The following is a 16,802-nucleotide window of genomic DNA, read 5'->3' as shown; positions in this document are numbered from 1 at the left end:
ACTAGTAACTTTATTAGTATATATAAAATTAAAAAATTAAAGTTTATTATAGAAACGAACGGACGTAAAATAAAGTAGTAAAGTAAGTTTTAGTTTGACTATATATATATATATATATATATATATATATATACACAATTTTATTTAAAGAATGCATTCAAGAAGCTCAAGAATTATTTAAGCAACTAGATACTGAGGGAAAAAGACATATTACAAGATCTTTAGGAGACTGTGCTCTTACTCAGCTCTGCACTGCTTTGACAGCCACAGCTAATGACCCCTTTTCGTAAGTGTATCTTATTGTGTATTATAAAAGAAAATGATTAAGAAGTTAACACACAGGATCACATAGAAATGTTGTAATGTTGTATGAGTGTTTTCAAATAATTTACTATTCTTCTTCAGGAGAATAAAAAGAAGAAGAATAGTGAACTATTCTAAAGCGCTCGGGTTTTGGGTCTCGTTTGAAAACCATAAAAGAAAATAATCAGACTTCTGGTGTGCTATATTCTACTATTTCTAATCTTTATCAAATTAGTTTTTAAACAGAAATCTAGTGTGTCTTATGCAGTTACGGTCATAAAACAAAATGAAAAAACTTTTCTGTGTATTCAAGCTATTTATACTAGTTTAGAAATGCATTTTACAGTAAAAACCAAGTTGTTACCTGTTACTCCTTGCTTCAACAGTCTCACTGTATTTAAAGAATGTTTAAATGAATTACACTGTTTTTTTACAATTTGTATGACAGATATTGAGATCCAATGACAGATAGTTTATGATTGTTTTTAAGTTAGTAAATTTAAAATTTAAGTTCATAAGTTTTAAAAACTGTCAACTTTGATATTGGAGCAGATTACTATGAAAATACTAGTACCATACACTCCACTTTGTTTGTATAAGAGATCAGTTGTATATGTGTGTTTCTGTACATTCAAACATTACTGCAAACGTTTTGTAAACAACATATGTATTTTTTGTAAACATAACAAGAGGGTTAATCATAGTTTCTAAGAATGAGTTACATATACTGATGCAGTTGCAAGTTACTGCAGATGAAAGCCTTGTTGCCATGGATGACTTATTTAATACTTATATATCTTTGTTTCATTGCAAATTCCTAACCATCCAACAGTCCAATCATATTATGACTAGACCTATGACTGTATGAGAAATTCATATTATAAGATTATTAAATGATATAGAACCAAAGCACATAACATATCAAAAAGAGAAAGTCTTAAATTTTCCTCTTGGAAACAGAAAAACTTGCTCGGAAAAGTCTTTAAGTACAGCATTATCAGATATTATTTTAAATGCTTAATTGGCAGGGTTGTGAACTTGAATGTCACTCAGTCTGAGTTTTCACGTTTTAAACAAATTGCATGAGTATATAGTAGATGTGTTACACTCAACAATTTATCATTTGACTGACCTATTGATTGTCTCTTGTAATTGTAATATACTTAAGAAACAGTTAGAAATACCTTAAAGACTATAATTTGAAGAACTGTTATTAAAGGTTGTTAACATTGCAGGAAAAATGTATTAAGATCTTCATTTAAAAAGCAGGTTATGTATAGAATATTCTAGAATGTTCATAAGGAATCATAATATGAGTTATTACCATTCTTTTACCTATTCACTAACCATATATTTTTTAGAACTTTAGAAATGGCTGTCAGTTTGGAGGTCAGCCAGCTATGCAGAACATTTGATGAAGAAGTTAAAAATGTAACAACGTGGGACAGTTTAATGACAGAAAATGAATTTGTTTCTGAAGCTGTTGATGTTTTCTTACACCAGGTATATATATATCTTGCAATTTTGAATAGGATTAGATTTTGGCTATGAAGGACAAATATGTTTATTCATAGTCCAAGTATATGTCCTTAAATTACTATAGAAAATTTTTGATCTGTAATTTTATGTAAAGAATTTAAAAGGTTTTGTGAGAGAAGTGAAAATACTTATTCTTGTGTTAAAGTAAAAGAAAGATTTGAAGCAAGATTTACATTAATGCACAGTTTAAATTTACAAACTGTTTATTCGGTTTATCAAGAGGCAAAAGAATGTTGTGTAGCTTCTACGAAAGGTCTCAGATAAATCTTTCAAATGCTTTAAGAAATGGTTGATTTCAATTGAAAAATACTACAGAATAATGACAGTTATATCTTTTTATACAGCTTTAGTTGCTATTCCTATAGTACAAGATAATATACACTGAATAATTTTCACTGAAAAGTTTTATTTAAAAATTCATCTTTTAAAAATAATGTTAAAACAAAAAAAAAGAATGCCAATTGTCATGACAGTGGCATATTTTGGGTTCTTTAAAAGCTGCTATCAGAATGACTGAATACCTAAGTAGAATTCAAAATATTTGAAGGGAATATATTTCATACAAAAATTGATGCCTCTTGTGCACTGACAGTGCAAAAAAATTCATATTTGTATTAAATTGTAATTTATAATAAGATAATGTCGGGCAAGTATTTATAAGTGTAATTACTGTCAAGTTAATTCAATTAATTTGTTTTTGTTTTCTGAAAAAGTCATATATACAGTAAGAATAAGTATACATTGTAGCAACTCAAATTGAATATTGTTTGAAAGCCTTAACTCATTTGTAAAATTCAGTTGATTAGTAATTTGAACTACTTGCCTGGACAACTTGGATGAGTGTCAACATTTTGACTCCTTCATGGATCTTTATCAGATCTGTGATTCTATTGAGTTTACTAAATAATGTTGTAGTTGATTCAGAAACAAAATTAGCAATTTGTAGATATCAGTGAACCAGGAACCATTAAAAGTGTAGTTCTCACCCAGAATCAACCACTTGCAGCCTAACCTTCAACAACCAACCCAAGAGCCCCCTATATGGCTTCACATGTATAAAGATTTGTTGAAATGACTCTCCTTGTGGAAGATGAAAACAGCTGTTTACCTTAATAAACAAATCACTCAATGCTGGTAATTAGCAACTTGATGCACAACAGATTTTTACCGCCTTTTTCGTACTCTATCACAGAATACATAATAGAACGTGAGAATGAAAAACTTTAACCATAGAACACCAGCATGACATAAATATGACTCCATACAAGTCAAACCTGTATACTAAACTAACAACGCTGGCTTTCGAGGGTTAAATCTGTCCTTTGTTTGTTACAAGTCTGCTTATAGTACTTTACAATCATTATCATGATTTGTAAGTATGCAGTGGTTTAAAAGCATTTCTTGGTTTGCAGACTTAGGCAACTACACTTTTAATGCATTGAAATATTATTTGATAGCATTCCTTCTATAACTTTTAATATGTGGTGATTTAATACATATGTGTATATGAATTTAGGTACTTAGATTTGAATTGTAATAACCTTCTCTTATAGGTTCCTTCAACAAGGTAACTTTGTCAGAAACACTAGTAACTTCTGTGGACCATAAGAAGATGAAATATTTTATGAAATGTAATTTCATCAAAATTAATATTGAAACTGATAATATGACAACTCCGTTTTATGTGGAACTAATTATGCAGTTGAAAAGATGCGTATTACAAGTAAAAAAATATTTATTTAATTTCATTTATTCATCGGTGAGAATTGGTCATCATTTCTATTATCATATTGAATGTACACCTGGTTTGTTCATATCCTGCGGAAAAATTTTGGAGGGGTGTGGAGTTGATGAAAATGAAGACAAAATACTAATACTAGTAGGCTTGATCTGAAATTGCTTTGTATGCTTTGATGTTTATGCTAAACTGAAATTGATCTGTGAGACTTCTTTTAATTGACCTATTGATGGCCAATAACTAATTGTAAAATATCTTTTGAAATCATAGGTACCTGAGTGCCTCAGAAATGCATGAATTCCTTAAAGTGCAATGGTGAACAAATAAAAAAGTATCAGCTTAGATGTTAAATCACGTAGGTGAAGCCTAAATTGGAAAGAGGTTGAATGTATTAACTACCATTACGTTATCATGCCTCTTTAGTAGCAAAATTTATGGGGGGAAAAAAATGGTTGTCACAATGATACAAGTTCCAATATGTATAAATTTGCTTTAAAATTGATAAAATAAAAGGTCTAGTAGGACAGGTGTAGGTTCATACACGAATATACATAATATTCAATATTTGCCTTTTAAAAGTCTCAGTTTTTAAAAATGGGTCAGTGATTTACCCTAGTGGATACTGATTTGTATAAGTATTGCCTCAGCATTTCATGAAATAACCAGTTACTTAATTGATCTAAAAATTGAAATTATAAATATTTTTCTGTATTATCCATTCAAATGCTTCATGAAATGACCAGTTTGCATGTTTACTGATCTGTAAATAATTTTGATTATTGGAGCGCGTTAAAGGTGCAGAAGTCCAATGTTCACTGATCATCCTATAGAATCAAATAAAGTGAATATCTAATGTCCCAGAGAGCATGTAGACACAGCTGGTTCTCCACTTTTATGGGCTGGGACTAAGGACTGATCATAAGTTTCATTTATCCTTTTCATCCTTGTTTGTGGGAAAGTTACTTATCTGGTTCTCCACCTTTATGGGCTGGGACTAAGGACTTATCATAAGTTTAATTCATTCTTTTTCATCCTTGTTTGTGGGAAAGTTACTTATCTGGTTCTCCACCTTTAAGGGCTGATCAAAAGTTTAATTTACTCTTTTCATCCTTGTTTATGGGAAAGTTAACCATCTGGTTCTCCACCTTTATGGGCTGGGACTAAGGGCTGATCATAAGTTTAATTTACTCTTTTCATCCTTGTTTATGGGAAAGTTACTTTACAGTTCACTTGTAAGCCTGTCCCTAGTGAAGTAATCTGATGGGTTGACAGATGTTTGTAGGCATTATGGTGAGAAACAGTTAAAGTGTTTTTAACTTCATTTGCTTAAAGGTGCAACAAATGTACTGATATAAATAAGGTGTTTTTGATTTAATTTCATCCATATCAGTTGGCCCCGTACTCAGGGTAGGTTGACACATAGCACACACTCTTCCATTATGTTCATTTCTGAGAAGATTAGCAAAAAAGTAAAGTAATTTGTTTTTGTTATGTAATACAGGAAAATGTCTTGTTTATGTTAGTATTAAAATTTCTTACCTTGAATTTTAAAGATAACTTTTCTTTAAAAATGATAATTTGAGACAACCAGCTTCAAGTCTCTTCTATAGCCGAAAAGAAAATTTAGAAAAGGTTCCAATAAATAATGTGTCCAACCATTGTGATTTATAAGTGGAAGTTTATGTATATATCTACATAATTTAATTGTCTGTGTCTTTGTATAATTGTCAATATTTCAGTTACTATACTTGCTTCTCTGAAAGTATGTACATATATATATTATCAAGAAAATCACATGCCAACTTGGTAGCATAGCTATTTTATATTCTTAAGATTGTGCATTAAAACAACAAAAATAATGTGGTGATAGTCCAAATAAGTTACTTAATGCAAGATCTTGCAAGAATCAGTCATCCAAGAAAAGCTGAAATCCTCATTGAAACATCATCAGGTAATATTACCTTAAACTTTAGGATAATTCTGGACGTTTATGTACCTCAATCTTATATGCAGTTAAAAGTGAGAACATGCTATTCGCCTAGAACTTGTAAATAAATACAGAAATTTGTACTAAACTTAATATAAATAGATACATATATATATGAATAATGGTATAATTATATCCTAAGTAATAAATATGTTTGTTATGATATCTACATATCACATTATTAAATTCGGTTAAAGATATAGTTCAGCTGTAACTTGTTATGCCTCGATCAGTTTGGTTTAATGTTGCAAACTTTAATTTTCCCATGCTGCAAACACAGTGTTTTGTATCTAGCATAGGTTATATAAAACTCAGTTCTTTCTCGAATAGACTCGTATTCATTTTATTTAAAAAACTTTAAGACAGATATATTCTTTATCCTCAGCTATGTGTACTTGACAGTGGCTACACTAGGGATCAAAATGTAAATACAAACAAAAGTTACAGAAAAAAACCAAAACTATTGCACTGAAAAGATATGATTTCTTCAAATACCTATCAATAGTAGGAAAAACTCAGAAACTAAATTAAACATTTAATTTATTTGAGGTAAACCATGTCATAAATCAGATTACAAAATAACGTTTTTTTCCCCTTGTATTAAATATGTAATTTTTTTCTTTCAGAATATACTGATATTACAGGACCTCAGCTCATAAATTATATTATCCTATAATGCCTTTAATTTATAAATTTTCCATATTATTTCATAAAGCTGACATGGAGTATGCAATCACTTTTATATATATATATGAGAGATTTTTTTTCAAGAGAGAGAAAAAATTATGAAAATCCATAACTCTCTGAACACTACTTTTTTATACTAATGGTAGTAGTAGTAGTAGTGCACTAAATAATTTTTATCTAATAATATAATGCAACAAAGAACATATAATAACAACATGCAAAAAAGCATACAATGTCCTTTAACTATCACAATTTCTCTGGTGTTTCTAGTGTTCATATGAACCGTTACAATGTCATCCATCTGTACAATATCGTTCGGGTGGGAAAAACATTTTTTTTAGGAAGCGATCTACAAATCTCTTTACAGAAAACAACGTAATATAATATGTCATCTCATAGACTAAAATCTTGCCTGTCTATTGGTTATAACTAATATAGTCGTAAACGTAAGAGAGAACTGCTTGTATTGACAAATCCTGGGAGAGGGTGTGACAGTTTAGCGTGGGAGGAGGGGTCTGATTTTCTATTTGATGACTGTAACCAAACAAGATTAAAGACTAATAAAAATTTGCTTTTTTCCAGCGATGATTATGTTATAATGAGTAATTTACGTTAAATTTCATACTTATTGTGGGGTGCTGAATAAAATAGAGAAGAGGGGCTGCTTAGAGAAACTATCACAATTCTCACACTAGGGGAAATTCAGGATTTTTTTAAATATTGCAGCGCTCTGCTCTTCATTATAAAGAGCCAAATGAGGTCCACTGCCTCACCTAGGTACTGCCTTCCACCCTCGAGTCAGTGCCAGTTTGATGTGTTTCTTTGTTTTAAAACTTTATTTTCATTTACTTCAATAAACAATACTGCATTGTAACAATCTATATTCACCAGTACCTAAATAAAACACTTGTACATCATTCACAGATAAGAAACAATGCCTTCAGTTACATATCTCCGTATATGTAATGTTAAAATGACCCTGTTTAGAGCTGATTCGTTTATAGCTCTGTTCTCGGGAACCCGACTTGAGTGCTAAACGGGTTATTACTGTATCTGAAACCAAAATAACGATTTTGCAATACATTTATTTTTACAAAAGAGGCCGAAGTCCGCCTGAAGGGATCACCTATTTAAGCCACTCGTTGCTTGTCAGTCAAAAGTCACTAAAATGACGTCACATAAGGGATGCTTAATGTTGCAATTTGTACTTTTGTGATGTCAGTAAAACGTGCGCATGTCATACGTCACGAGAAGAATTATGCACTCTGTAGGCTATAACGCTCCATGACATAGGAACTTTAAAAGCAAGAATTAAAAATATCTGTTACTCTTAATTTTGGTTTTATTTACTTTTTAAACAGATCACTTTCGGGGACCCCGCGGAAGGACATCTAGTCTATACTTTTATATAAAGTGAACGCTGAATCAGTGACTTTTAAATGTTTTATAACGGAAGTTCCTCTAGTGGCTACTTTAAAATATTTCTGTTATGTGTACGTGCCTCTAACAGGAACATAATAACTTTGAAGCAATTTACTAGACACCTTTAGTAAGGAAATAAGAAATGAATAGGCTAAATTACACTTTCTGCCAAGAAAGCTTTGATAACGATGTGCATTCTAGAAACCATCATACGCATTTAATTTTGTACAATGGGTTAAAATATGCTGTTAATCAACCATACACATTAACCGCCTAATGATTAACGTGTCCAGGCTATGAATCAGAGGGTTCCCTGTTTGAGTGTGGTTGTAGTTAAAGCGCATTCTGCACTTTGGAGACGTGGTTGTGCCCTAAGAGTATTGATCGATTTTTTTTTCTTTGGTCAGACAAAACTAGTCCAATAGTTGTTAACTAACTTTCTTCACTTAAGTCTATAAGTTCAAAATTAGGGACGTCTATGCGCAGAAAATCATCGTTTATCTGTCCTCAAAACATTCAGAACAAACAAACCTTTATTGCTAGTAGCTTGGTTTAGCTTGAATTTCGCGCAAAGCTACACGAGGGCTATCTGCGCTAGCCGTCCCTAATTTAGTAGTGAAAGACTAAAGAGAAGGCAGCTTGTCATCACCACTCACCGCCAACTCTTGGATTATTCTTTTACCAACGAATAATGGGATTGACCGTCACATTATAACGCCCCCATTGCTGAAAGGGTGAGCATGTTTTGTGGTACGGGGATTTGAACCCACGACCCTCAGATTGTGAGTCAAGCACTCTAACCACCTGGCCATGCCTATACTAGTCTATATTTTATTGAAAAAGTACGTGAAATAGTAGACCTCGCGATTGGCGTTAAAAGTATTTTACTTGCTTGTTTATTGAATTTTGCGCAAAGCTGTTCAATGGCTAGCTGCCCCTAATTTTTTAAGTGATAGACTAGAGGGAAAAACAGATAATCAACAACACCCACCGCCAATTCGTGGGTTATTCTTTTACGAATGAACATTAAGATTGATCGTCACATTATAACGCTGCCATTGTTGAAAGGGCGAGCATGTTTCGGTGACGGGATTCGAACCCGAAGATTTTGAGTCAAGTACCTTAACCTTTAAGATGATTTTAAATTTCTATATTGCTTATTTTTGTACTGATTCATTTATGTTCCTAACGATCACAAGTATAACAAATAAATAATCAAGAGCTTGCAAAATCCAGGGATTCTTGGATAGCCGAAGCTGTTTTTTTTTTTTAAACATCGTCAGTCTTAAAATGTTTTAAGGTTTCGGACTGAAGCCTAATTTGCTGACGTGCCCAATATCTATAGGTAATAACGTAGGTGCTGTAGTATTACTGTGGCTTCTTGAGTGTGTATGTCCTTTGTTGCTGACGTGTTCTCGCACTCCGATAGTATTTCAGATAGGTGCTCGAAACTCATCTCTGGCGACATATTCGTTAGGTAATAAAGTTTGGTGGCTCCATGTCCGAGAAGTCAAATTTCATACAAAAAGGAGCTATTTTAATTATAAATAGATTGCCAGCTACTGCATAGTTTCAGGTCCAGTATTGGTGAGTGACGAAATTATTTTTATGGTTATTTGTTAGATTTCACGCAAAGCTACACGAGGGCTACCTGAACCAACAGTCCATAATTTTGAGGTGACAGATTAGAGGAAAGGCAAGCTAGTCAATGCTCTTGGATTACTGTTGTCAAATCGAATAGTGAGATTTTACCAACGGTGTCAAAGTGCGGATCGCGACTTTTTTTTCTTTCTATTTTTGGCGGTAACGGCACGTGAACCACATCTTCACAGTCCATCACCCTAACAACTGAATCGAACTCAACCCGTTACGAGTTAATTTGGAGAAATCTGTCGTAAAACCAAAAGCGTGAATAATTTTACTTTGCTTCTATTTCAGACAAAGATCTCATTTGCATTAAGTGTCTAAATTTTAAAAAATCATAGTAATAATGTTTTTTGCGCCCTGATTGAACAGTTCTACAAGATCTATTTTACTTGGAAAAAGCAACAACAACAACAATATGTTGATATATTTTATAAGTAAACGGTAAATAATTGAGTAGTGTTCTCAGCTACTTCTGTATTAGTAGGTTCAATACTTGTAGCCTTGTGCTTGTTGTAAGTCGCAAAAGCTTCATACATATTAACTTTATCTGAATTTAATTTATATTGTTTGTTTGTTTTTGTTTTTGAATTTCTCGCAAAGCTACACGAGGGCTATCTGCGCTAGCTGTCCTTAATTTAGCAGTGTAAGACTAGAGGGAATGCAGCTAGTCATCACCACCCACCGCCAACTCTTGGGCTACTCTTTTACCAACGAATAGTGGGATTGACCGTCGCATTATAACGCCCCCACGGCTCAAAGGGCGGCCCTCAGATTGCGAGTCGCGTGCCTTAACCACCTGGTCATGCCGGGCCAGAATTTTTATCATGATAACGAATTGTATAATATAAATATTAAATTTTCCATTTTGTGTTTACCCATAAATTACATGGGCGTCTGAAAGGAATATATATATTTAGTAGTCTACTCATTGCTTGTACTTTATGTTTGACTAACCAACAACATTCTATACTTGATATGCTTATGCGTAACGTTTCTTCCTTGAGCAAGATGACAGTTTTAAAACTAGTTTTAAATAAACTATCTCATTTCCTCGTTCGTACTCTGAACCCGATCTCTTCAAAGCTGCGTCGTTTGGCTTTGGATTTATTTTACACAAGTTAATTTATTATTAATAAAATGAAGAGAAAAAAAAAACAATGTTTAAAACTCATCAATGCTGCAAACATGGTCTAAGTTATAACTCGTCTCCTTCATTTGGTAATGTATTTAAGACGACCCTTAGCACTGCACTTAAAATTATTTTTTAGAGAGTTTATTGATAAAACACTAAATGAGTCACTGATGACTTAGCTCTGGTTATCTCAGTTATGGAAAACTCCCCAGTGGCTCAGTACTAAAATTCAGGGTTGGTATAGCACAGATAACCCATTGTGTAACTTTGCGCTTAACGACAACCAAGCCAATTATGGAAGTTCTTAAAAAAGAAAAACGATTAATATTTTATCTCTCACTTGCTATTCCAATTAGATTATTTATTAACATTGTGAAGTATACTTGTCCACATACTTTTGATTCACAAAACTGGTGTTTTAATTACCACAATTATACATCTAATCAAATATATTGAGGTATGCACATAGAGTGGCTTGACCTAAACATATTTCTATTTGATGTTGTTTTTTTTAACGTAACTCTACTCAATTGGCCATCTGCACTCTGTTTACAAATCGAACCCCGGATTTTAGTGTTGTAAATCCGTAAACTTATCGCTGACCCACCAGGGGACAATATTTTTATATTGTTTGAAACAAGTTTGTTAAATTCCGTCCACATGTTTAAAAAAGAAGTTTCCTTGCTTCTCATTCTGTTGTAGCAATTATGTCCCCCCTCCGATGACTCAGCGATAAGTGTAAAGGCTTATAACGCTAAGAATGTGGTTTCGATACCCGCGGCGAGTAGAGCCAACCTTTGAAATAGTCGAAAACAGACTGTATTAAAGAAAGGTACTCTTGAATACTAGCAACTCTCTAAGAGTTAATTTTTTGAAATATATTTTATTCCATCCTCCAAAGATTGGTGTTCACATTTGGGTCTACAATTATAACGCAAAAGAAAAAAGTCCTAAAGTTTGTATCTAATTCTACTTTTTGCTAGTAAATTAGTTATTTTATCACGATTGAGTTCTGTTCTTGCTTATTTTAGGTTTTGAAATGGTTTTGTTTTTACTGAGAAAGGTGGGGGTTGATTAGTTATGAACGTTTTTACCTTTTTATTATACTTTATTAATTTAAAATCTTTTAAAGAGGTATCTTGTGATTTTAATAATTATATTTTGGACTAATGTTTCATGTTTAAAGATTTTTCATTTTTAAGCCCATGTAACTGTTAAATTGTTTGTTTGTTGTCAAGCGCAAAGCTACGCAATGGGTTATGTTTTTCCGATTCTGTTTTCAACCAGTTTTACTTATTGACATTTTCCTGGCACAATGTGTTTACATATAAAACGATTACCACAGGACTTACTTAACCTATAAGCAAACTTCAAAGTGAAGGTTACCAAGGCACAGAAGACCTCTGACAAATAGGAGTCCTTAAACGTTCTCCCGATCCATCATTCACTCTCAATATCCAATGTTGATATACGTGATGGAATCCTAAAGAACCTGCATATAAAATACATTAAATATATAACAAAAAAGAATGTACTGAATGAGGCTTCCAAATAATTGCGTTGATAATGCCGTACAAGTAATATGCGTTGTGAATAAACAGAATTAAAAGGGGAACTGATTAAAACACTAGAAAAAAGCGGGAGAATTTATATCCTTTGAGTTCAAACTTACTGAAAAAAAAAAGTTTGTATTACTGTTATGCCTCGATGTATCGCCTGTTACCACAGGTCTAATGTAATTCAACAAACAGTGGATTATTTGAAGGCCAATTGATACTTTGTATAGTACTTAAAAACAACATAAAATCAACTTTGAATCGGTTCGCCTTCAAGAGCCACCTTAAACTCTTCTCCACAACTACATCCTTAGATGCCCCCCAGTGGCACAGCAGTATGTCTGCGTACTTACAACGCTAGAATCCGGGCTTCTATACCCGTGGTGGGCAGAGCACAGATAGCCCATTGTGTAGCTTTGTGCTTAATTACAAACAAAACAAACATCTTTAGATAGTTTTACTCGACAAAGAGGAATGTACGTACACATTCAAATGCTTAAATTAATTCAACTTATGCAATTTACTACAGCTAAATTTCCACTATAAGAACTTTTTGGTATTTTCCGTTGTTCCCCCACACTATTTTAATAACTTTGAAAAAAATATATATATAAATATTTTAAACTTCATTATTGTTCTTTTTTTTTCGAGTTATGTCTTTTTTATTATGTTTAAGAGAAAACTGTCTTACTCGTTTTGGCAAAGGATCATACACCCATACATTTACAGTCTTTGACAACGTTTTTTCTGTCTAGTTTTACCATCAGAATTTTATATAGGAACCCATTTGCACAACGTAAAAAATCACAAGAGTATGGTATTTGCATGGAACGGCAAACAACCAAGTAGACTTTATAGACTTCTTAGAATACTCATATTTTACGTGCAATGCAATAAACTTCAAAAATGCTTTGTCAGTCCGAATGAATAACTTTCACTTTAGTGAGTCGCTAGCATTCAGGAAGTTACTTTCTTTAGTAAGTCGCTAGTATTCAGAAAGTTACTTCCTTTAATTTGAGTCTTTTTTTACAGTATTCAAGACGGTTTGGATTCTGCCTACGACCAATTTGATTTATTGACATTTTCCTTATGTAACATGTTTACATATAAAGCGATTGCGCCAAGGCCTAAGCTATAGGGAAAATGAAAAGAGCTTTTTAGTATTTCCTCGTCGCATTTCAAAAGACTCGAAAATGCATTCCAATCAGTGTCGAATATAAACACGTTTCTTTCCGTACCTGTTATTCTACAAAGAGAGAGAGAGAGAGAGAAAGAGAGTCGGGAACTTCATAAATGTTCAGAAAAGAACCCTGTTCTGTCTTCTTCTTTTTTAACTGAACGTTGACTATTGAATATACCTGAAGTTTAGAAGAATCGTGCGTTAACTTCAATTTTAAGGAAACGCTAGATGGGTCATGTTAGTGGCAAGTTCAATATCGAAATTTTAAGAATAAAAATACTCAATCTTACCGGTGAGCTACCGAGGGAGAAAGGGGGACAAGATATATAGATATACAGACACAAAAAGAAATAAGCAATTCGTTTGTTGTTAGGCACAAAGCTACACAGTGAACTATCTGTGCTGTGCCAATTGCAGGGATCGAATGCTGAATTTTAACGTCATATGAACTCAGTCTTACCGCTGAGCCACCAAAGAAGGGGGGGGGGGGGAGATAGATAGACAAAAATCCAATAATGTAAACACTTAATCACAAACAACTACACACTCTAAAACAGTTTCTAGGTTTTCATTACTACTCTCTTTCTACACTGCTCGTCCCCCCCCCGCCCCCCAGTGGCACAGCAGTAATTCTGTGGACTTACAACGCTAGAAACCGGGTTTCGATACTCGTGGTGGGCAGAGCACAGAGAGCCCATTGTGTAGCTTTGTCCTTAACTTCAAACGAACAAACAAAAATCTACACTGCTCTTTTATGATTATTGAATAATAAAAAGTCGAATAAAAATAGTTTCATCTGATTTAATATGCGAAACTCAATTTCTGAATTCAGTATTATTTAAGAAGATTATTTTATAAGCCGACTATACATTCTATCTACATATGTGTGTGTGTGTGTGTTTTGTACAAATAATATATTATTTTCTGGAATTATGTCGTTGTGGAAAATAACATGTTTCAAGCACCCAATTGTTTTTTTATATCAAGTTAAAAATCAAAAGCTAGATTTCAAAATAGTGACGAAACCAATATTATACACATTTGCCTTGCCTGTACAAATATCAAATAGGTTGTTGTTGTTGTTAATAGCCATAAAGAACCAAATGCATATAAGTCAAAGTGAATTTCAAATGTTTAATATTTTATTTATACAACCGATACACACTAGAAATACTATATCAACATCAAAACCATTTGAATCGATCTTTTTATCTGTTTTTTTAGAGCAAAGCCACGTTGGACTATATGCTGCATCCACCGCAAGGAATCGAACCCCGAATTTTAGCATTATAATCCGTAAGCTTACCACTGCCCAACCGAAAGGCTAAATTGCTCTACATTGAAAGATCCTGATAATAAAATAAGTATTTTAGGGTTGAAGTTCATTCGTACAACGAAAGTTTTTTGTTGTTGTTGCCAGAACTTTCAATGACAACCTTGCCCTACAAAGTCCAACGTGTTAATTGATGGCTATAAATAAGAACTTTGCTCTAATAACTTTCAGTTTAGTTGAGTTTGTTTGTAACTACCCTGAGAAGTACCAATAACAAAGTTCTAATAGCTTTCAGTTTAATTGAGTTTGTTTGTAACTACCCTGAGAAGTACCAATAACAAAGTTCTAATAGCTTTCAGTTTAATTGAGTTTGTTTGTAACTACCCTGAGAAGTACCAATAACAAAGTTCTAATAACTTTCAGTTTAGTTGAGTTTGTTTGTAACTACCCTGAGAAGTACCAATAACAAAGTTCTAATAGCTTTCAGTTTAGTTGAGTTTGTTTGTAACTACCCTCAGAAATACCAATAACAAAGTTCTAATAACTTTCAGTTTAGTTGAGTTTGTTTGTAACTACCCTCAGAAATACCAATAACAAAGTTCTAATAACTTTCAATTTAGTTGAGTTTGTTTGTAACTACCCTGAGAAGTACCAATAACAAAGTTCTAATAACTTTCAGTTTAGTTGAGTTTGTTTGTAACTACCCTCAGAAATACCAATAACAAAGTTCTAATAACTTTCAGGTTAGTTGGGTTTGTTTGTAACTACCCTGAATGATGACGCAACACAAAGCATGGCATTAGCACCTCATTTGTTAACAAACGTAAATTTTTCACCAAAATTATTTTCATAATTTTAAAGGAAATTGCACATTGGGCTATCTATATTGTACCCATTGCATGGATCGACCCCAGAATTTTAGTGTTATAACATTCAAGCTTACCGGTGAGACCGTGGGTAACTCCATTGGTTTAATTTATTGTTAACATTATTATATAACATTGTCCTGCAATGTTAATTAAGCAGCTTGTGCAGAACATGGTCTTGGCTTTGTGTGAATAAATTTCTGGCTTAAATAATTCAAATATATAAAAGCTGAGGCACCCGTCCTATAAATTAAATCAAGATCTTGTATTCATGTGCATAATTTATTTCACACATAATTTACTTTACAATAAAGATATATCTTGGTGATCCTACTCTTGAACACCCAACATTGAACTGATAGTGTGAAAAGCAAGGGGTTTTCAAATGTAGTTCTGTCACTTTAAGGGTCTGACCTTGTGCTTTGGTTGACATTTTTCCTGATAAAAATGTGAATGTATCACATTTTTTAATGAAAAACTCAAAATAAACCTTCCATAAACATTTTAAAATAAAACATTTTAGGAATAAAAATTGGTCCAACACTGTGGAGTCATTAGATAAACAAACCCATTTTTGCTGTGGACGTGGCCCAGGGTGAGTAGGGCCATGTAATAACCACTCTCTGACATGCCCCTTGGTCCAATGTATCATCTCATCAAATGTGTTTGAGATTAGTCAAAAGACCACAGAGTAGTCCGCGGACAAACAAACACACTTTTATAAGTTTAGGTTATCACTTTTATGGTTAGCAAGTAACAATGAATTATCCCATTTTTTGCTTCATTTTTCTGAATTGTCGTCTATCGCCACACTTTTCTGTGTTACTTATTATACGTATTATACCTAATTAAAATTTCTAATGAAACTTCACCTTGGAAGACGCGTGACTAGAAAACAAACACTGCTCTGGCTATTACTTGGTTTAATAAATCCTTTTCAAACAGTGTTACAAAAACTGGTAAATAGATACTCTATCAAAGAACATAAATTCGTCATCAAGGTATTTTCTGAATCGTTGAGACGAGAATTGGTCAGATTTGATAGATAGAGTACTACGCTTACATTATACCTTAAAGAACGTTTCTCAAACCTTTAGAGAGCCTAAATACAGAAAATCGAAGTGCGGGGTATATGAATTAATCAAATTATTTCATCGAAACATCATAAACAGTTGTCTAATGGAAAAATATATTACCAACTCCATCAAAATGTCCACCACCATATAACGCCAGAAATCAAAGAGCCATTGTTTTTCTCATACATCAATTTAGATAGAACACGCTGTCCATGGTGCAAGGAAGGGCGAAAATTTGTAAAACGTAGTCAGGTAACGAGATGGACTGAGTCAAAGGATATGAATATGTTTGTTTGTTTGTTATGGATTTCGGGCAAAGCTACACGAGGACTATCTGCGCTAGCCGTCCCTAATTTAGCAGTGTAAGACTAGAGGGAAGGCAGCTAGTCATCACCG

The 16,802-nt window shown here is 33.0% G+C and overlaps 2 protein-coding genes across 8 annotated transcripts in view; both read left to right on the top strand.

Moving 5' to 3' along the window:
- The window catches only part of LOC106460356 (tubulin polyglutamylase complex subunit 1-like), a 16,388-nt gene extending 12,870 nt beyond the window's left edge, over nt 1-3,518 (top strand). For all 7 annotated transcript variants that reach the window (XM_022387058.1, XM_022387053.1, XM_022387055.1 and 4 more), the window contains exons 5-7: nt 151-286; nt 1,665-1,806; nt 3,396-3,518. In XM_022387058.1, coding sequence (XP_022242766.1) covers nt 151-286; nt 1,665-1,806; nt 3,396-3,413 — 296 coding nt within the window. In that variant the 3' untranslated portion in view covers nt 3,414-3,518. The remainder of the gene's footprint in view (nt 1-150; nt 287-1,664; nt 1,807-3,395) is intronic.
- The window catches only part of LOC106460352 (neither inactivation nor afterpotential protein C-like), a 62,049-nt gene continuing 48,723 nt past the window's right edge, over nt 3,477-16,802 (top strand). The window contains exon 1 of the mRNA XM_022387046.1: nt 3,477-3,565. The gene's annotated coding sequence lies outside the window, so the exon portion shown is untranslated. The remainder of the gene's footprint in view (nt 3,566-16,802) is intronic.

Source organism: Limulus polyphemus, unplaced genomic scaffold (genome assembly GCF_000517525.1).
Source record: "Limulus polyphemus unplaced genomic scaffold, Limulus_polyphemus-2.1.2 Scaffold758, whole genome shotgun sequence".
NCBI classification, from domain to species: domain Eukaryota; kingdom Metazoa; phylum Arthropoda; class Merostomata; order Xiphosura; family Limulidae; genus Limulus; species Limulus polyphemus.
Note: the sequence above shows the minus strand (reverse complement) of the source record. Positions and strands in the feature narration are given on the sequence as shown.